Raw genomic sequence first — 22,846 nt, forward strand, 5'->3', positions numbered from 1 at the left:
GCGAACATAATCGAGGTAAAATCGCGCGGTTTCTAGGAAGGAGTCCGGTTTTCATTGTCCGGATTAAATCGCTACGTGGGCACATAGCCTTAAAAGACGTAAACTTTGTGAAGCAAAAAGTTGCTTTTAAATTTCTAGATTGCAGAGATTTGTGGATTCCCTGCCTGTGGCACACAAGCCTAGGTTCCAAGATTATTGTTCACTAGCAAAATTTAGACACAGGACATTAAACTACCCTCCTGGTTTGCAATTGTAGTGTATGAAGGTTACAAAAATACTGGTATTAAGTGTTGTTGTGCTATTACTAACAGCATATCACAGATCAACAAGTAACTGCAAGTACAGCACTTCCCTATCTCAGTTAATTCTTTGGATTATTATTCACAGACTAACCATCACTCCTTCTTTCAATGTGCTTCACTAGTGAAATAGTACAACACAATCCAATTTTGGACTTTTTCTGTCTATATGTAGGGCAAGCTGTACACACTGACCTTCTATTCCTACACTGTAAAAGCATAAAATGGTGCTGCTTGGTTGGCCCTTATCTTTTATACTTTACTGTGATGGTCTCAACTGATTGGGTGCGCTAGACCATGTGATGTGATAGCTGCAAGGTATAATGGTGAAGCCCGACTGGCTGTACCCGATGTAATTAGTCCGCTCTGTGACTCTTCAGTAATGTGTTTGTGTTAAATGATACTGGGTATTTTTTTGGCCAATCCGTACAAATGGAATCACAAAGTGATTCTTGAATCTGTGGATAGATTAAATCATCTACACAATGTCCACTAACGGGTGGTGTAAACTTTGAATAGATAGCCTAAATGTGCAAAAATGTATTAAATATCATGAACCACTGGTGCGTTTTAAGATCGTTTAGTCTACGTTTTCTCTTATACCAGGATGGGCCCAGGATGGGGGAGATTATTAAAAGAAGGAGCCAAGATGGGGGACATTATTACATGGGAGGTGAACATGTATGTCATTACAGGGTCTAGGCAGTGATTCTAGAGCAATGCTCCCATCCCTTATGGGAAATATGCAAAAACATGCAAAACACAAGCCGCGGAGACACCATCACGTGTTTCTCAACGCAAGCAATAACTAGCCAGGTCTTTCCCCAGGAAGGAACAACCACGGGAAGGGCAGTCTCCAATGAAGGAAACCAGCTATGCCAAAACATGGTATCCATCCACAGACAGCTGTTTCGGGGTATTGCCCCTCATCAGTGTGGAGTAGGAAACTGGCTAGTAGGAGCAATGCCTAGTAAAAGACTGTGAAAAATGAGGATGAATGAACTCATGGAGATCAACATCCAACACTGCGGAGACACCATCACATGTTACTCAACGCAGTGATTCTAGAGCAATGCTGTGCATGGATACCATGTTTTGGCATAGGTGGTTTCCTTCATTGGAGACTGCCCTGTTTTGCATGTGGGTCAATACATTTGACCAACATGTAGGTGGGGACCCAGGTCCAAATTTTGCACCGAGGACCATCGGACTCTAGTTAGTTTGATCTCACCCAATTTCCAGGAAAAGATCTGTGATTTCCATTATATGGGGTCCTGAGTAACATTAGTGGCAGTTCTACATTTGAGTGCTCCGCTTGTAAGGTTGGGAGTTTTAGGCAATATATAGACTTGTATTAACCTTCTAGATTCATTCCTGTAAATTGGGTGAGTTCAAAACATTTATTCGCATGCTCTGTTTTTTATGAGCACTTTTTTTTGCTCATTGTTGGATTGATCTTGCTGATATAAGTCCAACCCCAGTGTATTGATACCTGCATAAAGCCAAAATGAATTTCTTTCGGTTTATATTGTGGAAATCATAAAATCTGTAGAAAAGCCATTATAACTAGCAAATATCAAACTCCATCTTGTATCTATAGGAGTTTTGCAGTTGAATTATTAAAAATTACCAGCCTGTAAACCCGGATTATTTTCAGTATATACTGTATTTACTTACCTTATCACATCTCTCCTTCTGTACACCATATTTCCCTCCAAAACCCTGAGCCGCATCGGTCTGCGAGGAATGCTTTCCCACATCTGCTTTGTATTCATGCCCCAGTGCGCTCTAAAATATTGAAGATTAAGAAGTAAGTGCTCAGCAATTGTGCCTAATCAACATTATAAAAGATGGAGAAAATCTCACCATCCCTAATGAACAGATTGGACCAACTGATGCAGCTATGGTCCTGGAGACTAGCGCTTTAGACCACAACTTATACAATGTATAAGAAGATTTTATACTTATATGTATTATTTACGCGCTTTCACCTAAAGGGTATAGAAACCCCTTAAAATGTAGCACTCTGTGCCTTTAATATTACTTGCTTAAAAAGAATGTGTCACCAGAAAAAACCCTGTTAACCTGCAGATATGGGGTTAATCTGCAGGCTAATAGTGTTACTAACCTGCCCGGCTCCTGCACATAGGCGAACACTGCAGGGAGAAAATGAACTTTATTCTCCCTGGTAGCATTCGGTTTCAATCACTGCTCTGAGCATCTGTAACTGGTCCCCCGGCCCTAACTGACAGCCGGAACCAATGCAAAGCCAGTGTCCGTAAGAGCCGGGGGTGCGGTTATAGTCGCCGCTCTGTATATTGAACCCTTGATGGCGCCGCACCCGTGACTGAAACCTGAACTCTGCCTGGGGAGAATAAAGTTCATTTTGACCTCGCAGTTTTGGCTACGTACAGACACCGGGCAGGTTAGTAATGATATTAACGTGCAGTTTAACCCCATATCTGCAGGTTAACAGCGTTTTTTTCTGGTGACAGAATTCCTGATTGTGTCACTGATGCCTTTTTAGATAATTAGGGTCAATCTGTCAGAAAGTCTACTTGTTACTCCATAAGTGTTTGTGATAGAAGCCCCCATTTTTATACCTCCTGTTCGTAGGATAATATGCACATGAATGCCAGAACCAATCATTAGGTATTCATCTGCCATTATTTTATGTGTCCACAGCAGTTATCCTGCATGTTAATGGTTTCCAGACATGAATGCGATGTCGCCGCTCATAGCAATCTGGCACTGACAACCATAGAGGTCTCCAGGAGGCCTCCGGTTGTCATGCCAACCCACCGTTGACCAGCAATCACGTGACGGGGCGGATTGCTGTAAGCGCTTGTTAAATGCCGCTGTCAGCGTTTGACAGCAGCATTTAGCGCGTACATAGCTGCGGGTGAATCACGATTCCAACCGCAAATGTTCCGGGCACATGTCAGCTGTTCAAAACAGCTGACATGTGCTGGGAAAGATGTGAGCTCACAACCGGAGCCCATATCAAAGGGAGGTAGTGCGACATTAGCGTAAATGTCTGCCCGATGTTGGAAAGGGATTAAAAGGAATCTGTCACCAGTTTTAAAAAAATATAAACAAAAGCCACCATAGACCTGTATGTAAGCCACTAACTTCCCCTTCCATTTTCCAAAAAATATGTTTTATAAGTCTCTCACATGATTTGCTCTGATGGGTGTGACCAGGGGTGGATTAAGGGTAGCCAGGGCCCGGGGCAGTTCAGACTCTGTGGGCCCCCCTCGTCACGTGACGGGGGTCACGAATCGTAGAGCCACACTCTACATAGAGAATAATGGGGCCTCCAGCACCGACCTCCACCCGCAGAGCCGCACTCCACATAGAGAATAATGGAGCCTCCAGCACCGACCTCCACCCGCAGAGCCACACTCCACATAGAGAATAATGGAGCCTCCAGCACCGACCTCCACCCGCAGAGCCGCACTCCACATAGAGAATAATGGAGCCTCCAGCACCGACCTCCACCCGCAGAGCCCCACTCCACATAGAGAATAATGGGGCCTCCAGCACCTACCTCCACCCGCAGAGCCACACTCCACATAGAGAATAATGGAGCCTCCAGCACCGACCTCCACCCGCAGAGCCGCACTCCACATACAGAATAATGGAGCCTCCAGCACCGACCTCCACCCGCAGAGCCCCACTCCACATAGAGAATAATGGAGCCTCCAGCACCGACCTCCACCCGAGGAGCCCCACTCCACATAGAGAATAATGGAGCCTCCAGCACTGACCTCCACCCGCAGAGCCGCACTCCACATAGAGAATAATGGAGCCTCCAGCACCGACCTCCACCCGCAGAGCCGCACTCCACATAGAGAATAATGGAGCCTCCAGCACCGACCTCCACCCGCAGAGCCACACTACACATAGAGAATAATGGAGCCTCCAGCACTGACCTCCACCCGCAGAGCCCCACTCCACATAGAGAATAATGGAGCCTCCAGCACCGACCTCCACCCGCAGAGCCGCACTCCACATAGAGAATAATGGAGCCTCCGGCACCGACCTCCACCCGCAGAGCCGCACTCCACATAGAGAATAATGGGGCCTCCAGCACCGACCTCCACCCGCAGAGCTGCACTCCACATAGAGAATAATGGAGCCTCCAGCACCGACCTCCACCCGCAGAGCCGCACTCCACATAGAGAATAATGGGGCCTCCAGCACCGACCTCCACCCGCAGAGCCACACTCCACATAGAGAATAATGGATCCTCCAGCACCGACCTCCACCCGCAGAGCCGCACTCCACATAGAGAATAATGGAGCCTCCAGCACCGACCTCCACCTGCAGAGCCACACTCCACATAGAGAATAATGGAGCCTCCAGCACCGACCTCCACCCGCAGAGCCACACTCCACATAGAGAATAATGGGGCCTCCGGCACCGACCTCCACCCGCAGAGCCGCACTCCACATAGAGAATAATGGAGCCTCCAGCACCGACCTCCACCCGCAGAGCCACACTCCACATAGAGAATAATGGAGCCTCCAGCACCGACCTCCACCCGCACTCCACATAGAGAATAATGGAGCCTCCAGCACCGACCTCCACCAGCAGAGCCGCACTCCACATACATGGCTGCTCTCAGTGCTCTGTGCTGTGCGCACAGGACCTGTGATGAGGTCACAGGAGGGGAGGAGTCAGGGGTCACATGATCGGGGGCCCTGACACCTTACCTCCTGTGATCTCATCACAAGCCTTTGCACGCTACCAGCAGCATCAGCGTTCACGCTACTTGTAGATGCTGCTGGTAGCAGAGCACATAATGCCGCCCCCACGGTCACTCACTTTTAGGTGGGGAGAAGATGGAGTGCCATTGCAGCAGCCAGCAGGAATGTGGTGGGGGCCCCCTTAGAAGCTCTTGTGGTGGGGGCCCCGAGGCTGAAGCCCCGCCTGCCCTGCCTATAATCCGGCCCTGCGCGGTGGCGGATTATAATGGGGCAATTTACTGGCCTGGGCTGTGGGCCCCTTAACCCCACTGGGCCCGGGGCAACTGCCCAAATTGACCTCATTATAATCCGCCACTGGGTGTGACTGTCCTCCTGCCTTGATTAATGTGCATGATGGTGTTCTACATCGTCAGCAGATCCCTGCAAATCTTGTACCTACAGAGTCCAAGAGCAGGCCAGTGGAGGCGCACTTTGATCTGCCCTACCAAGGATACAGCAAAGTCCTGTAATATACATGCGCAGGTGCTGACTTCACTTTCAGGTAAAAGGCACCAACACATTACAGTATTTTGCTCTGCCTTGGTAGGTAAGAATAAAGTTCTGTGCCCCTTACAAAGTAAGTGCACAGGGGCACTAAGAGGAGCACTGTTTTTGCGCAACACAGCAAGTCCACTAAAAGAGACAAGTACGGCAGCAGCGGCTCAGTATCGGTGCCCGAGAACTGTTGTCACAGCACAGGCGACGGCATACAACACAGGAGGAGGCGGCAGTGCACAGGGGCATGATGGACGGATGAGAGGCGGCGCCCAGACGCAAGACAAGGGGCATGATGGATGGCTGGGACGCGGCACCCAGACGCAAGACAAGGGGCATGATGGGTGGCTGGGAGGCGGTGCCCAGACGCAAGACAGGGGCATGATGGACGGATGGGAGGCGGCTGATTCAGAGGGATACAACACACCTATGGGATGCATTACAGGTATGAGGACCTATTTATAAAAGTCGACATTTTGCCGTTAATGGGGGTCAGAAACAGAAGAGCTGTAGGGAAGGTGACCTGACGGACGGACTTGTCTGTAGGAAGAAGGGATGCTCGGTGCACTGTAGATGGACGTTGATAATAATAGAAGGAACACAGCTGGGGGAAAATGGATTAGGAGTGCAGTACCTAAGTTTGACCACAAGATGGCAGGGGGGAGCGTGAGAACAGGACTTCACAGCAGCTTATGGCTTTAGAAACCGCTTAGTCATGGGGGCGGGGAGAGAGGAACCCAGGAGGGAAATTCCAGAGGAGGAAGATAAATAGACTGGAGAGGGTTCCAGAGGAGAAGAGACAGTGAAGGAGAATGGACAGCAGTGGAGAGCTCGACCAGGGGACTGAGGAGAAAAGACAGTCAGGGGGGTGGCCCCGACACGAAGAACCACAGAACAGACGAGGCCCCGGGGGTACCAAATGGACGATGACCTCGGACTGGTGAAGACGCTGGCAGTAGATAGGCCTAGGGCAGCCCCAGTGAAAGAGCCGCAAGGAACGTCACTACGACAGAAGGAAGGTGCATGTAACCCGGGCCTGAATACGGAGAGCTGTGGAAGTGCTGCGGTGTATTGCTGCGGTCGTCAGGAGGCCGGCCAATAAACTCGGACATCTTGTACCCGAAATCTGCCTCCGTCTCGTGTCTGTGTCGTCTGTTCGCGGTAAGCAGTGGACCACCCCCCGATCTGGCCCTTACTACAGAGCCACCTTCACAGAATGCAGACTTAGTGCTGCTGAAGGTGGCTCTTTTACTTAAAATCGCCCTAGGGGGGTGACAGGTTCCCTTTAAGCCCCCCATACACAATAGATGTCGACAATTTATTACTGGAAAAATATTGATCCATCACGTTCAATATCGAACTGCCGATCGTATTGTCTCTCAGAAATAAGCCACTACCAAACATGTCTGGCAATAATGACTGTCTCATAGAGAGCACAGAAACGGTCAGCCGAGAGAGCTCCTGTGTATGAGAGAAACAACTGAGACTGCTGACAGTCGAATCAACTATTGTGTTTGGTGGGCTTTCCTCTGAGATTTGATCACTTAAGCTATTCAGTAGAGATTTTTTCATATGATAAATGTGTGCACAATGACAATGGGCACAGTAATTCTGAATTTCACAAAGAGTGGGAGCATGTTATGTAAATGACAGTACCTTGTCCATCCTATCTTTCTCTGTTCCAAATTGTCCGCCATATCCATAAGAGGCTTTGGGACCTTGCTGAAATTCTTTCTTTTTCAATTGCTCATGTTCTTTAGACACATTGCTTCTTAGTTCCTTTATGCTGTTTTTGGAAAAACAAAGTGAAGGTTATTTAGTAGGATTTAGAACCTGATGGTGTATGAGCTTGTGTGAGTCCTTTACAAACACATTGGGCTATTGTTGTGTACGACACAGTATAAATAAATCTGTGCCTGCAGTTCTGATTGAAAAGGCAGTTTTGAGGTGGTAGATTTTTTGTTGGATTAAAGCTTTCTTATTCGCAATGCTCCACAGGAGAAAAAACATAAAATGAGCTCTCTACCACAGGAAAGGATGTGGCTAGTGCCATTTTACTGCACTGCTAGCTCAAAATTAAAACTTGATTGTGCTGTATCATTTGTGGAGTAACCATGTACAGTGTGAGGGCCCGTTCACAGGTCAGTATGTCCAGTATGTGTGGTGACAGTTTTCACACGTACCTGAGACACTGACACATGTAGACCCATTCAAGTGAATGGGTCTGTGCACATGTCAGTGTGTTCTCACGGACCATCTGTCAGTGGGCAAAATACTCTGACATGTCAGTTTTTTCAACAGCAGCACAAGCCACAAAAGTCCTGCACATGTGCACACTGATGACACGTGGATGACATCCGTGTGTCATCAGTGTGTGACACATACCGGCGCCTGGAAAGCAATGGTACAGTTGGAGCTGTGCTCTGACGCCAGCTGCTTAAGACGGCTCTAATCATTCTCCCCTGATCTGATGGTGATCAGCTTGAGCAGGGGAGAATGTTGAGAGATATATTCATCTGATAACAGTGACAGTAGGCGGTGGCTAATGGGACTACTACTCTTATTAGCCTACACCTGCTGCAGCTAATAACAGTGAGGGCAGGCGGTGGATGATGGGAGTATTCATCACCCGCCACCTGCACTATAAATAAACAAATAAATAAATATAAAAAACGATGTGGGTTAATTCTCATGGTGATCTACGGTGAACTCACTGAGCTCAACTGTGATGAACTCAGTGACTTTTTCTCACTGGGAACAGCACTAACAGTACTGCTGCTTCTCAGGCACTGGAACGTGTGGTACTGATGCGACAAACGGGCAGCACATGGTTGCCATACGTATGCCACAAGTATTACACACAGACACACGGACACTGATATCTGCGGTGCTGTTTTTACGGTACCTGAAATATCAGGGTGCGTAAAACAGGCCTTAGGGCTCGCTCACAGAAGTGTACAACTTGTATGAGTTGAATCTGATGAAAAAAAACAAATTACACTCGGACCAATGTTATTCAACGAGGCTGTGCAGATCTGCATTTTTTTCAGATGTATTGGACATGTATTCGCATCATGCTGCGATTTAACCTTGAAATCGGATGTGTGCAAGAATAAAAAAATTAGATGCCATACGGGCCATCAGAGTGACATCCAATTTTTAAGGGTACATTGCAATTCTCTAACATAGGAAACTGGAAATGGTCCTGTAAAATGATTCGTAACTGCTGAGTAAAAAACAGGTCCTATCCTGTCTCTAGTATTAAAAGCTTATCTTTTGTCAGCTGACCTCAATGTGAATAAGGGCGGGGGCCTGACTGCTCAGCTTTGTTGTGATGGGATGGCTTTTACGCATTATGATCAAAATAGTGTTAACCAAGTACCCTATGTTATTTACAAGTACTATTACTATTTCCTTATTTATTTACTATAGGGTATATGCTCATTTTGTTTTTTCTTGGGTTTTGTCTGTGAATTGGCAACAGTGTGTATGTGCTCTTATACATTGCAAGTACTAACTTACAGGTGCATCTCACAAAATTAGAATATTATCAAAAAGTTAATTTATTTCAGTTTTTCAATACAAAAAGTGAAACTCATATTTTATATAGAGTCATTACAAACTTAGGACCCCATCACACATAGCGGCTCACCAGCGATCCCGACAACGATATCATCGTGTCAGGATCGCTGGTGAGTCGCTACATGATCGCTGGTGAGCTGTCAAACTGACAGCTTCACCAGCGATCAGGACCAGCGACGCCGAGCGCGCAGCGTCGCTGTGTACTTAGTTACCAGCGCGCTGATGCAGGGAGCTGGTAACTAAGGTACACATCGGGTTTCTAAGGAACGTGCGTCACTTAGAAATCCGATGTGTACCTTAGTTACCAGTTCCCTGCATCAGCGCGCTGGTAACTAAGGTACACAGAGGGTTTCTAAGCACAACGCCGTGCTTAGAAAACCTGCATATACCTTAGTTACCAGCTGATCGCTGGTCTCCTGCCTGTCACACGCAGCGATGCGTGCTGGCCAGCGGGAGACCAGCGACCAAAAAAATGTCCAGGGCTTCCCAACAGCGATCAGCGATACCGGCAAGGGGGCTGGTCGCTGATCGCTGTCACACATGCTGGTGAGATCGCTGTTACGTCAAAAAACTTGTGACTCAGCAGCGATCTCGCTAGCGAGAACACTATGTGTGACGGGGCCCTTAGTGATCTATTTCAAGTGTTTATTTCTGTTAATGTTGATGATTATGGCTTTTAGCCAATGAAAACACAAAAGTCATTATCTCAGTAAATTAGAATACTTTATAACACCAACCTGAAAAAATTATCTTAAAATCCAAAATGTTGGCGTATTGAAATGTGTGTTCAGTAAATGCACTCAATACTTGGTCGGGGCTCCTTTTGCATCAATTACTGCATCAATGCGGCGTGGCATGGAGGCGATCAGCCTGTGGCACTGCTGAGGTGTTATGGAGTCCAAGGTTGCTTTGATAGAAGCCTTCAGCTCATCTGTATTGTGGGGTCTGGTGTCTCTTATCTTCCTCTTGACAATACCCTATAAATTCTCTATGTGGTTAAGGTCAGGCGAGTTTTCAGGCCAATCAAGCACAATGATGCTGTTGTTTTTAAACCAGGTATTGGTACTTTTGGCAGTGTGGACAGGTGCCAAGTCCTGATGGAGAATGAAGTTTCCATCTCCAAAAAGCTTGTCGGCAGCAGGGCCAGCCCGAGAGATTACGGCGCCCTAGGCAAAACTATTTTGTTGCGCCCCTACTATTCTTGGCAGTAGATGAAAACTTACGTATTTTTTTCTCTCGGGCGCCCCCTTAGTGTAGTGTGTGCTAAGTGTGCATTTTTGGTTGTTTGCTTTGCTTTGCCAACATTTGAAAACTTAGGAGCAAAATAAACGCGCGGGATCAAACACCTGTCAGCAGACGATGCAAACGACTCACGTCCGTAGTTTAGCGCCTCCTTTCCGTGCGTAAATTGAAGCTCAATGGTTTTTCTTTTAAATTTATGGTAAAAAAATTTATGTACACTTTTCTTTCCATCCCTAAAACTTTTTGCCTTTTGAAAAGATTTTTTATAATTTTTTCTATTTTTTTCTCTGGTGCCCCCTTTGGGTCGGCGCCCTAGGCGGCCGCCTATTTCGCCTATACGTTCGGGCCGGCCCTGGTCAGCAGAGAGAAGCATGAAGTGTTCTAAAATTTCCTGGTAGACTGCTGCACTGACTTTGGTCTTGATAAAACACAGTGAACCTACACCAGCAAATGACATGGCTCCTGAAAACATCACTGATTGTGGAAACTTCACACTAGACCTCAAGCAGCTTGGATTGTGTACCTCTCCACTCTTCCTCCAGACTCTGGGACCTTGATTTCCAAATGAAATGCAAAATTTACTTTCATCTGAAAACAACACCTTGGACCACCGAGAAACAGTCCAGTTCTTTTTCTCCGTGGCTCAGGTAAGACGCATATGGCGTTGTCTATTGGTCATGAGTGGCTTGACACAAGGAATGCGTCACTTGTAGCCCATGTCCTGGATACGTCTGTGTGTGGTGGCTCTTGAAGCAATGACTCCAGCATCAGTCAACTCCTTGTGAATCTCCCCCAAATTTTTGAATGGCCTTTTCTTAACAATCCTTTCAAGGCTGCGGTCATCCTGGTTGATTGTGCACCTTTTTCTACCTCACTTTTTCCTTCCACTCAACTTTCCATTAATATGCTTGGATACAGCACTCTGCGAACAGCCAGCTTCTTCAGCAATGACTTTTTGTGGCTTATCCTTCTTGTGAAGTGTGTCAATGACTGCCTTCTGGACATCTGTCAAGTCAGCAATCTTCCCCATGATAGTGGAGCCTACTGAAACAGATTAAGGGACCTTTTAAAATGCTTGGGAAGCCTTTGCAGGTGTTTTTTGCTAATTATTCTAATTTACTGTGATAATGACTTTTGGGTTTTCATTGGCTGTAAAACATAATCATCAACATTAACAGAAATAAACACTTGAAATAGATCTCTCTGTTTGTATTAACTCTATATGAGTTTCACTTTTTGCATTAAAGAACTGAAATAAATTAGCTTTTTGGTGATATTCTAATTTTGTGAGAAGCCCCTGTAAATTGTATGCAAAGAATCATTAACTACATCATTCTAATAATATCAAAGAAAGTAAGTACTGAAAAAGGAACAATCAGCCAATATCACGTAGTGAAACTTGAACCCTGATTGGTACACTGACTCATAATCTAAAATGACATTTTCCTATGCAGAGATGTATAAGATTAATTTCCTATTATGAATAGATATAACGACTCACTCTATGTGTTGGGGCCGGCCAGATCCTTGTATAGTTTTTGCCCCCCATCGCTGCTCTTCTTCGGTTATATCGTTCTGAGGAGGAAACATTTTATGGACAATCAGAAATATTATCAACTTCCCATAGGAAAATATAGGTTTTCCTCCCTATCACTAATGATCTGACAAAGCATTTAAAACCTATTATACAATATCATATTTATGGATATATACGTGTTACCCTCCAGTTCTGGGTTATTCTTGCTTTTCTAATGGCCAGCTACCTCTGTGCTAGTCCACACCGGGTAATTCCTCTAATCTGGCAAACATCCCTAATATCATCACCCAAGGCCCTTTAAGGCTGGATCTGGCAGCTACCCACTGCATGAGTGTTCTGAATGTATAACAACTTGCTAACATATGTTTTTGCATTATTTTCCTCACTTCTATTAGATTCAGATCCAGTCAGGTGTGTATATACTTTCCAAGCAACTTCTGTCTGCTTTCTATCAACCAACTTTTACCAATAAACACAAACCAGTGACTCAGGTTGCTTTTTCTATCTCAGATCTGCTGTAATGTTCAAATTACAGTCTCATCTCTGCTTTTAAGTTCGGCCTTCAAGTTCCACCTTTGTCTCTGCTATCAAGTGTTGTTCACACCTTCAAGTAAGGTACCTGATTATATTCATCTCTGCTAGTCCTATTCTGCCCACACTCTCCACTCTTCTCTTCCTGTGAGTGAATGTACCTCTGTCACAAAATACCTGCTTAACTATACACCTACTGTTCCTGTATATAACCATACTGCCAGCTGCCAAGATACCTGATTACATGTACTGTTCCTGTGTATAACCTCATCTCTGTTGCAATATATCTGTTACGCTATGCATCTCTCCTACTGTTTTGCAATCGGCTCAACTAGCTCTACTGTATCTTGTGCTTCCAGCTTTGTTTGCCCATCTGCTTGACTCCATAACCTTCTGCCCTTGTTCTCACTGAACTTCAATCTGTCTGGAAAATCCATTCCCACTATGACCTATGGCTTTTTAGAATCCACCTCACTAGGTAAGCTCATAAAAGTATGTTGGTGTAGGTGTTCACTCTCTCAGGTACCACTTGGAACACGAAGCCACATGGTTTTTATATCACAAATGGAATAGTGTTTAGTTCCACTGGTTCTACAGCACCAAAACAAAACCATAAAGATAAAATCCCTAGCCTTGTCCAGACACTAACAATACATATCCTGGCTACTCATACATGGCTCATCTAGTCCCAGCTCAGTTACAAAAAAAACGCTATCGTCCGTAGCAATCACTGATGCTTGAAGTTTTGTGCACACGGCCTGTGCAGTCTTTTTTCAGGGATGTTCTGGTTTGTCTCTGCAGCTCCAACACAACCCACTCTGCTCAGCTTCCCCAGCTGACTGACCAGTGAACACAATGCCCGGATTTAGTCATAGCTATCTAGGTGCATCTAATTAGGACCTATAGTGCTAGGATTCAACTCCAGCCTACCTGGCTTTCCTACAGTTGAGTGCACTTAGTCAAAACCTTTGAAAAATTGAATAATTTTGGCGCACCTTAAGGCTGTACTAAAATTTTACGACTTCTGACATGCTAACGTGTTGTGAGTTCATTTTCCCCTTCGTCACTGAGGTCTGGTGAACTCCCTATTCTGGTAAAGGAAGGTAATGAGCCTGATTATCAGGAACCTGAGCCTAATGATGATGACTGGCTGAGTGGAGTCACTGACTGGATATAAGGCTGCCGACGCCCTTCTGCCCTGCGGGTGATTTCTTTGTGGACTTCTAGGACACCAGTCTGATTCCTGCTCCTCTAAAGCTAAGTTTTCTGCTTTGCCTTTTTGCATTTGTGTTTTGTTTTTGTTTGCCTTGCTTTTCTGGATTCTGCCATTCCCTGCTGGGGTGAGCTGAATCTCCTTTTGCCTGTTGCTCTGTCTTCAGAATATTCCTGAGTACTGACATAGTCTTTTTGAAGCCTAGCGTCTTCAGGGCCTTTTTCACTGTCAGTCTGTTGGCTCTTATTTTCATAGGGTTTTTCATGGATTGCAGACAGCAGCCTTCCTGTCCTTTCCTATCTAGTTAGCTTGGGCCCCGTCTTTGCTCAGTCTATCTTTCTGTCTGTGTTGTGTTCTTTCTTCTTGCTTCACCGTCATTATATGTGCGGGGCTGCCTTTTGCTTTGGGGTCTGCTCTGGGGCAGTTTAGATTTCCCTTTCTGTCTTTAGGCTATCTAGTCCTCCGGCTGTGATCGAGGGGTCTAGGGCATCGTAGGAACCCCCCACGGCTACTGCTAGTTGTGTTGATAGGTTCAGGAGTCTGCAATCCGATAGCTGCCAGCCTCTCTGGTTTTCTGGACTTAGCTTGCATTTCTGTTTTTGCCTCCTGCGGTGACTCAATCATAACACTAACGCCATTTTTGCCCAGCTCAGACAAAGTGAGCACAGCTGGCCTGGATCGGGGTATGGTTTCACTCCAGCAGGGACTTAGTAGGATTTATAGCGAAACTCACACAGAAGTGTACACGACTCGTCCGACACTCCACATTTATGAAGAGGCATACATTTCCTTATGAATCAGGAGCGTCTGACTTCAGCACACCTCCAATTCAAGACTGGTGTGAACAAAGCTGGTCTTGATGAATTGAGTCCAATATTTTTACAACTTTTTTCCAAATTGCCACAAAGAAGGAAATAATGCAAGAGCTAAGTGATGTAAATCTGTCAGGTGAGAGACAGAATTACTATTGCTGTAAACTATAAACTTAATTGATACATTGAAATCTAAGCCTAAATTTTTACACATGTCTAGTTGCTGACTACTAGTGACCCTGATTAGGATACTGGCTAGATAGGGACAGAGATACACAGAGGCTTGACCAATAATATTTGCTTTTATTATTACAGATCTTTAGTCATTAGAAAAATGCTCTTCAGGGGTATCACTGTTTCCTCTTATACTCCCACACTCCAAAGGCATAGTGATAGGGAATTTAGATTGTGAGCCCCAATAGGGACATTGATGATAATGTCTGTAAAATGCAGTGGAATTATTGGTGCTATACACTACCGTTCGAAAGTTTGGGGTCACCCAGACAATTTTGTGTTTTCCATGAAAACTCCTATTTTTATTAATCAAATGAGTTGCCAAATGAATTGAGAATCTAGTCCAGACATTCACAAGGTTGGAAAAAAAGATTTTTATTTGAAATAATAATTTTCTCCTTCAAACTTTGCTTTCGTCACAGAATGCTCTCTTTGCAGTAATTACAGCATTGCAGACCTTTAGCATTCTAGCAGTTAATTTGCTGAGGTAATCTGGAGAAATTTCACCTTATGCTTCCAGAAGCCCCTCCCACAAGTTGGTTTGGCTTGATGGGCACTTTTTGCATATCATGCGGTCAAGCTGCTCCCACAACAGCTCAATGTGGTTGAGATCTGGTGACTGCGCTGGCTATTCCATTACAGATTTAATACCAGCTGCCTGCTTCTTCCCTAAATAGTTCTTGCATAATTTGGAGGTGTGCTTTGGGTAAATGTCCTGTTGTAAGATGAAATTGGCTCCAATCAAGCGCTGTCCACAGAGCATGGCATTGCAAAATGGAGTGATATCCTTCCTTATTCAAAATCCCTTTTACCTTGTACAAATCTCCCACTTTACCAGCACCAAAGCAACCCCAGACCATCACATTACCTCCACTATGCTTGACAAATGGCGTCAGGCACTCTTCCAGCATCTTTTCAGTTGTTCTGCGTCTCACAAATGTTCTTCTGTGTGATCCAAACTCCTCAAACTTGGATTTGTCTGTCCATAACACTTTTTTTCCAATCTTCCTCTGTCCAATGTCTGTGCTCTTTTGCCCATATTAATATTTTCCTTTTTTAGTCAGTCTCAGATATGGCTTTTCTTTGCCACTATGCCCTGAAGGCCAGCATCCCGGAATTGCCTCCTCACTGTAGACGTTGACTCTGGCGTTTTACGTGTACTATGTAATGATGCTGCTAGTTGAGGACCTGTGAGGTGTCGATTTCTCAAACTACTGACTCTAATGTACTTGTCTTGTTGCTCAGTTGTGCAGCCGGGCCTCCCACTTCCCTTTGAACTCTGGTTAGAGCCTGTTTGTGCTCTCCTCTGAAAGGAGTAGTACACACTGTTGTAGGAAATCTTCAGTTTTTTGGCAATTTCTCAAATGGAATAGCCTTAATTTCTAAGAACAAAAGTAGACTGTCGAGTTTCACATGAAAGTTCTTTTTTTCTGGCCATTTTGAGAGTTTAATGGAACCAACAAAGGTAATGCTCCAGATTCTCAACCAGCTCAAAAATAGGTCAGGTTTATAGCTTCTCTAATCAGCCAAACTGTTTTCAGCTGTGCTAACATACTTGCACAAGGGTTTTCAAGGGTATTCTAACCATCCATTAACCTTCTTACGCAGTTAGCAAACACAAAGTACCATAAGAACACTGGAGTGATGGTTGTTGGAAATGGGCCTCTATACACCTATGAAGATATTGCATTACAAACCAGACGTTTGCAGCTAGAATAGTCATTTAACCCATTAACAATGTATAGAGTGTATTTCTGAATCATTTAAAAATAAAGGAAATTTCTAAGTGACCCTAAACTTTCGAACGGTAGTGTATAAGTGAGTGAAACAAATAAACAAAATTTGTAGACTCACCACAAAATCTGGATCAGTTTCCCAGTCGTCACCTCCGGCAACATCTGTCACAGCTACGTTGTGTCCCACAGCTGCTTTCCACATCTATAGAAACAGAGTCCAGAGGTGAATGACAACTCCGCAAAATATATTTTCCATTGGTACACAGATAATTGGCATGTGTCGTGGCATAGAGTCACAATGATTTGTGAACATGTTGTTAGTTTTACTATAAGACAGCGATATTAGTAACAAATACAAAATAATGAAGATTTGTAGAATCTTCTGGCCACAACCAGAAAACGGAGCAGCTCGGTAAGTGAATACTTCTGGCTGACGTCCTCTGCCACAGACACCAATAACAGCTGATCGGTGGGGTTGTCAGGTGTCAGACCCCGGCCAATCAGACATTGATGAGCTATCCTGAGGAATAGATCATCAATGTAAAAGTAGTGGACAACTTCTTTAAGCTTTACTGCAGCTGTACAATGTTCACTATAGCCCTTACTCTCCTTCTAAAAATGACAGATGCATCACCCCGCACAATATTTTGGTGAGTACTGTGCCCAAACTCTCCTCTGACCCTGTGTACACAATATAAATGCTGTCTCAATTACAAACAAAAAACTGTTGCAATTTCAGCAAATAAGCAATGCAGGCGGTAAGGGGAAGTTCTGAGCAAATATCCTTATATAGCAAAGCATTCATCATCATCATCATCATCATAAGAACTGATTAATTCTAGCATCAAACAGTGCCCTTTGTTAGGATGGACATTTATTTGGTCTGAGCAAACAGCCTTGTTATATTATACCATGGGTTATAATATACTGTACATAAGAACACATTCACATTATAATGATACTTTTTTGTTCCACTTTCCATTGATTTAAATGTAAAACAAAACCGATAGAAACACAAATGATTTGATACTTGTTATTATCATGATATAGGACAAACATGACAAAACTGACGCCTAGATGATGCATCTCCTGTAAAGTAAAAAGTGAAATAGTCTGAACTTAGTTTCATAGCAATGACTGCCATTGTAAGAGAAAAGACAATTCTGTATTTAGCTGCATATTGAAAATCCCATTTTACGGTAAGTAGGTCAGGAAATGTATTGTATCGTTTATTATAACGCAAGTATGAGTATTGTAGTTGTTTGCTAGTGTCTGGTGCCTTGTGACTGCTGTACATTTGCTGTTTATTGTGTAAGAAAATATTTTCTGTATGTTCAGGGAAAGATAAAGATAATCTCTGCTCATGCCTATGCCTAAATTCCTAATTTAAAGGGCCTTTCTGGGCATATGATATTGATGACCTGTCCTTTGAAGGGAGAATAGGAGCTGTTGTGCAGTATTTGTCAAGGGCCACCACATAGAATCATAGAATCGTAGAGTTGGAAGGGACCTCCTGGGCCATCTGGTCCAACCCCCTGCTCAAAGCAGGATTCGCTAAATCATCCCAGTCAGATGTCTGTCCAGCCTCTGTTTGAAGACTTCCATTGAAGGAGAACTCACCACTTCTCGTGGCAGCCTGTTCCACTCATTGATCACTCTAACTGTCAAAAAGTTTTTTCTAATATCTAATCTGTGTCTCTTCCCATTCAGTTTCATCCCATTGCTTCTAGTCTTTCCTTGTGCAAATGAGAATAAAGTTGATCCTTCTACAATGTGACAGCCCTTTAGATATTTGTAGACAGCTATTAAGTCTCCTCTCAGTCTTCTCTTTTGCAAACTAAACATTCCCAAATCCTGCAACCTTTCCTCATAAGACAGGGTTTGCAGACCGGTCACCATTCTGGTCTCTCTTTTCTGAACTTGCTCCAGTTTGTTGATGTCTTTTTTAAAATGTGGTGCCCAAAACTGGACACAATATTCCAGATGAGGTCTGACCAAAGAGGAGTAGAGGGAAATAATGACTTCACGTGATCTAGACTGTATGCTTCTGTTAATACATCCTAGAATTGCATTTGCCTTTTTTGCTGCTGCATCACACTGTTGACTCATATTCAGTCTGTGATCTATTAGTATACCCAAGTCTTTTTCACATGTGCTGTCACTTAGCCCTATTCCTCCCATTCTATATATGCTTTTTTCATTTTTATTGCCCAGATGTAGTACTTTGCATTTCTCCCTGTTAAAAACCATTCTGTTAGATGCTGCCCACTTCTCCAGTTTATTTAAATCTTTTTGAATCCTCTCTCTCTCTTCTCTAGTATTAGCTATCCCTCCTAGCTTTGTGTCATCAGCAAATTTAATCAGTTTACCCTCAATTCCTTCATCTAAATCGTTGATAAAGATGTTGAACAATACAGGGCCCAGGACAGAGCCCTGTGGTACCCCACTTGAGACATTCTTCCAACTGGATGTGCAGCCATTTACGACCACTCTTTGGGTCCGATCACTAAGCCAGTTATGAATCCACCTAACAGTTGCCTTGTCCATTCCATACTTAGTCATTTTTTCAATAAGGATTGTATGAGAGACTTTGTCAAATGCTTTGCTGAAGTCAAGATATACTATATCTACAGCATTTCCTTGATCCACCCAATCAGTGATACCGTCATAGAAGGAAATTAAGTTAGTCTGACATGACTTATTAGTTAGAAACCCATGCTGACTCTGTTTAATCACTTCATTCTTATCCAGGTATTGACATACATGTTGTTTAATAATTTGTTCAAAGATCTTTCCTGGTATAGAAGTCAGACTCACCGGCCTATAGTTGCCTGGGTCCACCTTCTTCCCCTTTTTGAAGATAGGAACAACATTTGCTCTTCTCCAGTCTTCTGGCACTTCTCCTGTTCTCCAAGAATTTTCAAAGATTATGGAGAGGGGTTCAAAAATTTCTTCTGCTATCTCCTTCAGTACTCTGGGGTGTAATTCATCTGGACCTGGAGACTTGAATTCATTTAGGTTAGCTAAGTGTTTCCTCACTATCTTTCTGTTTATAGATATCCTGGATTCTTCTATTCCCTTAATAGGACAGTGAATAACAGTTGATGTTGCATTTCCTTTCTGAGAGAAAACAGATGCAAAATAGGAATTTAAAAGTTCAGCCTTCTCAACATCCTGTCTTACCATTTCATCATTTTCATCCTGTAAAAATCCTATAGCATCTTTGACTTTTCTTTTACTTTTGACATATCCCCAAAATCCTTTATTATTGCTTTTGACATCTCTTGCAAGCCTCAGTTCATTTTCAGCTTTAGATAATCTGATTTGTGCCCTGCAGGTTCTGCAGACAGCATTATATTCTTCTTTAGATATGTCTCCCTCTTTCCATTTTATAAACATTTTTTTCTTCCTTTTTAGCATGTGCTTAAGTTCTGTGTTCATCCATCCTGGTTTCCTTAAATGCTTCCTATTCTTCCCTCTTTTCGGAATTGTTAACAACTGTGCTTTGAGAATTTCATTTTTCAAGATTTCCCATCCTTCCTGGACATTTTTGTCTTTAAGGATATCCAGCCATTGGATCCCTCCAATTCACTTTCTGAATCCCTTAAAATTTGCCTTTCTGAAATCTAACCTTGACGTCTGAGTCTTCACAGGTCTTCCACCTCTAGTAATCCAAAATTCTAAAATAGCATGGTCGCTACCTCCTAGGGTCCCAGCCACTTTTACCTCCTCAACCATTTCCTCCCTGTTTATAAGGATTAGATCCAAGGTAGCAGTTCCCCTTGTTTTCTCCCTTACCTTTTGGAAGATAAAGTTGTCAGCAAGAGAGGATAAGAATTTCCTTGACCTGTTAGTTTTGCCTGAGAGAGATTCCCAACAAATGTCTGGATAGTTGAAATCTCCCATGACAACTATGTCATATTTTTTGGAGAACTTGGCCATCTGATGCATAAAGAGTTCATCTATATCTTCGGCTTGCACAGGTGGCCTGTAGTAAATGCCTACAATGGTGTCCTTTCCATTGTTCTGTCCTTGTATTCTTACCCAAACAGTTTCCACAGAACTCCCAGTCTCTGAAGCTTCAATCTCTGTGCAGATATACGCGTTTCGAACATACAATGCGACACCCCCTCCTCGTTTATCAAGTCTGTTTCTTGCAAATAAGTTGTATCCTTCTAGTCTTGTAATCCAATCATGTGTATTGTCCCACCAAGTTTCAGTGATTCCAATTACATCATATTTCTGTTCCTGTGTTAGTAGTTCCAATTCTCCTTGTTTGTTGCCCATGCTTTGTGCATTAGTATAGAAACATTTTAGTTTGTGATTGGTTTCTCTTTCTCCAATATTTTTATTAATTAGATTCTTTCGTCTTTGTTCTTCCTTTCCACTTCTAATAGCAGAGTTCTCAATAGCATTTGTCAGGTGTATGGCTTTTTCTGGTCTTTTGCTTCCCTTCCCATGTTGTTCTAGTTTAAAGCTCTCCTTACAAGTGTAGCAAGGCGACATCCAAATACATGCTTTCCAGTCTTCGTAAGGTGCACCCCATCTCTAGCAAGTAGTCCATCGTATAAGTAGTTCACTCCGTGATCCAGAAATCCAAATCGTTGCTGACGGCACCATCGACGTAGCCAGTTGTTCACCTGCAGAATCTTATTCCACCTCCTTGTTCCATGGCCATCCACTGGGAGGATGGAAGAGAAGACCACCTGCGCTCCCAGTTCTTTCACTTTCTTGCCTAAGTCTTCAAAGTCTCTGCAGATGATTTCCAGGTCGTTTCTTGCGGTGTCATTTGTCCCCACATGTAGTAGCAGGAATGGGTAGTCATCTGTAGGTCTGAAGAGTCCTGATATCCTGTCAGACACATCTTTAATTTTTGCACCTGGAAGACAGCACATTTCTCTTGTAGTTATATCCGGTCTGCAGATAGCGGCCTCTGTTCCTCTCAGCAGGGAATCCCCCATGACCACCACTCTCCGTTTCTTCTTCACAACATTTTTCTTTCTCCATCCAGGAGGACTCTGAGGGCGTACAAGGTTGCTGTTTGTTGGCAAAGTCTTATCCTGATGTATTTCTTCATCGTTTTCCTGCGTTAGAGCCTGGTACTGGTTCCTGAGCAGTATGGGTGCTGACTGCCTCCTGATCCTCCTGCTTCTCTGGGTCACATGTCTCCATTCCTCTGTTTCTTCAGGTGCACTTCGAATTTCTTCTCTTTCTGTAACATGAAGAGATAATTCTGCTCTGTCCAAGAACTCTTCACCTTCCTTAATGATCTTCAACGTAGCTAACCTCTCTTCGAGATTTTGCAATTTTTCCTCCAACAGGGACACAAGCTTGCATTTGTGGCATGTAAAGTTTGGCTTTTCCACTGGTAAATCTGTGAACATGTAGCAAGAAATGCAGCTCACCAAATGGCTCCTGGCCTCTTCCATCTTGAGATTTCTTAAAAACGATGAAAGATGAGCCAAATTTCGCGCGCCGATAGGCGCACGGTTTTTCCAATTTCCTCTTTTCAGCTGCAACGGCCAAAACCCAGTGATCGTTGAGCTCGCGGAGACTCTTCACTTATCCCAGAAGGCACTGGGAATATGCAAATGATCTCCTCAAGACTCTTCCCCTGGTTTTTTCACACATTAACATCTTCCTGACGTGGCCAATTTCCATTTTTTTTCTGTTTGTTTTTTCCTCTCCTTCTTTGCATTGCCACATGTATGTATGAGAGCTTATTTTTTTTTAGGGACTAGTTGTACTATTGAATGACACCATTCATTTTACTACATGATGTACTGGAAAAAGGAGAAAAAAAACAAGTGTGGTGAAAATGTGACAAAAAATGCAATTTTAAAATTGTTTTTTAGGAATTGTTTTTATGGTTTACACTGTATGGTAAAAATGACCTTCCCATATAATTCTGATCATCAGTACGATTACGGTGATAACAACATGTTCAGTTTTTTATTATTTTTAATGGTTAAAAAAATTTAGATGTTTGTAAAAAAATATTTTGGGGGTTATTATGATGCAATTTCCAAGACCCGTGACATTTTCATTTTTCAGCTGATGGAGCTGTGCGGTGGCTTATTTTTTGCAGGGCGAGACAATGTTTTTATTGATACCATTTTGGAATAGATATAACATTTTGATCGCTTGTTGCAGCATTTTTTTGTGATATTGCAGTGACCTTAAAACATAATTTTGGGGCTCCAGAATTTTTTCCGTTTACTGTGTTTACCAATTGAGTTAAGTAGTTTAATGTTGTGATAGATATAGATCGCACATATGTATTTTTTTATCTTTATTTTTAATGGAGGAAAAGGAGGGTGATTTGCACTTTGATTTTTAATTTTTTTTTTCATATTTTTTAAAACTTTTTTTTATTTGTCAATGTTCTTTTTAGTTCCCCTAGGGAACTTGAAG

The 22,846-nt window shown here is 43.5% G+C and overlaps 1 protein-coding gene across 5 annotated transcripts in view; it reads right to left on the bottom strand.

The window, feature by feature from the left end:
• LOC141092946 (hematopoietic lineage cell-specific protein-like) overlaps positions 1-22,846 on the bottom strand; it is a 109,719-nt gene that overhangs the window by 78,204 nt on the left and 8,669 nt on the right. For 3 of the 5 annotated variants that reach the window (XM_073579319.1, XM_073579317.1, XM_073579318.1), the window contains 4 exons: positions 16,551-16,634; positions 11,871-11,944; positions 7,202-7,331; positions 1,977-2,087 (listed from right to left, as the gene is read on the bottom strand). In XM_073579319.1, coding sequence (XP_073435420.1) covers positions 1,977-2,087; positions 7,202-7,331; positions 11,871-11,944; positions 16,551-16,634 — 399 coding nt within the window. Of the gene's footprint in view, positions 1-1,976; positions 2,088-3,684; positions 3,819-4,069; positions 4,198-7,201; positions 7,332-11,870; positions 11,945-16,550; positions 16,635-22,846 lie in introns of those variants that run through there. The other 2 variants (XM_073579321.1, XM_073579320.1) reach the window with 2 other exon arrangements.

The sequence above is a fragment of the Dendrobates tinctorius genome, unplaced genomic scaffold, assembly GCF_039654945.1.
Source record: "Dendrobates tinctorius isolate UK_male_01 unplaced genomic scaffold, ASM3965494v1 ptg000062l, whole genome shotgun sequence".
Lineage (NCBI taxonomy): Eukaryota > Metazoa > Chordata > Amphibia > Anura > Dendrobatidae > Dendrobates > Dendrobates tinctorius.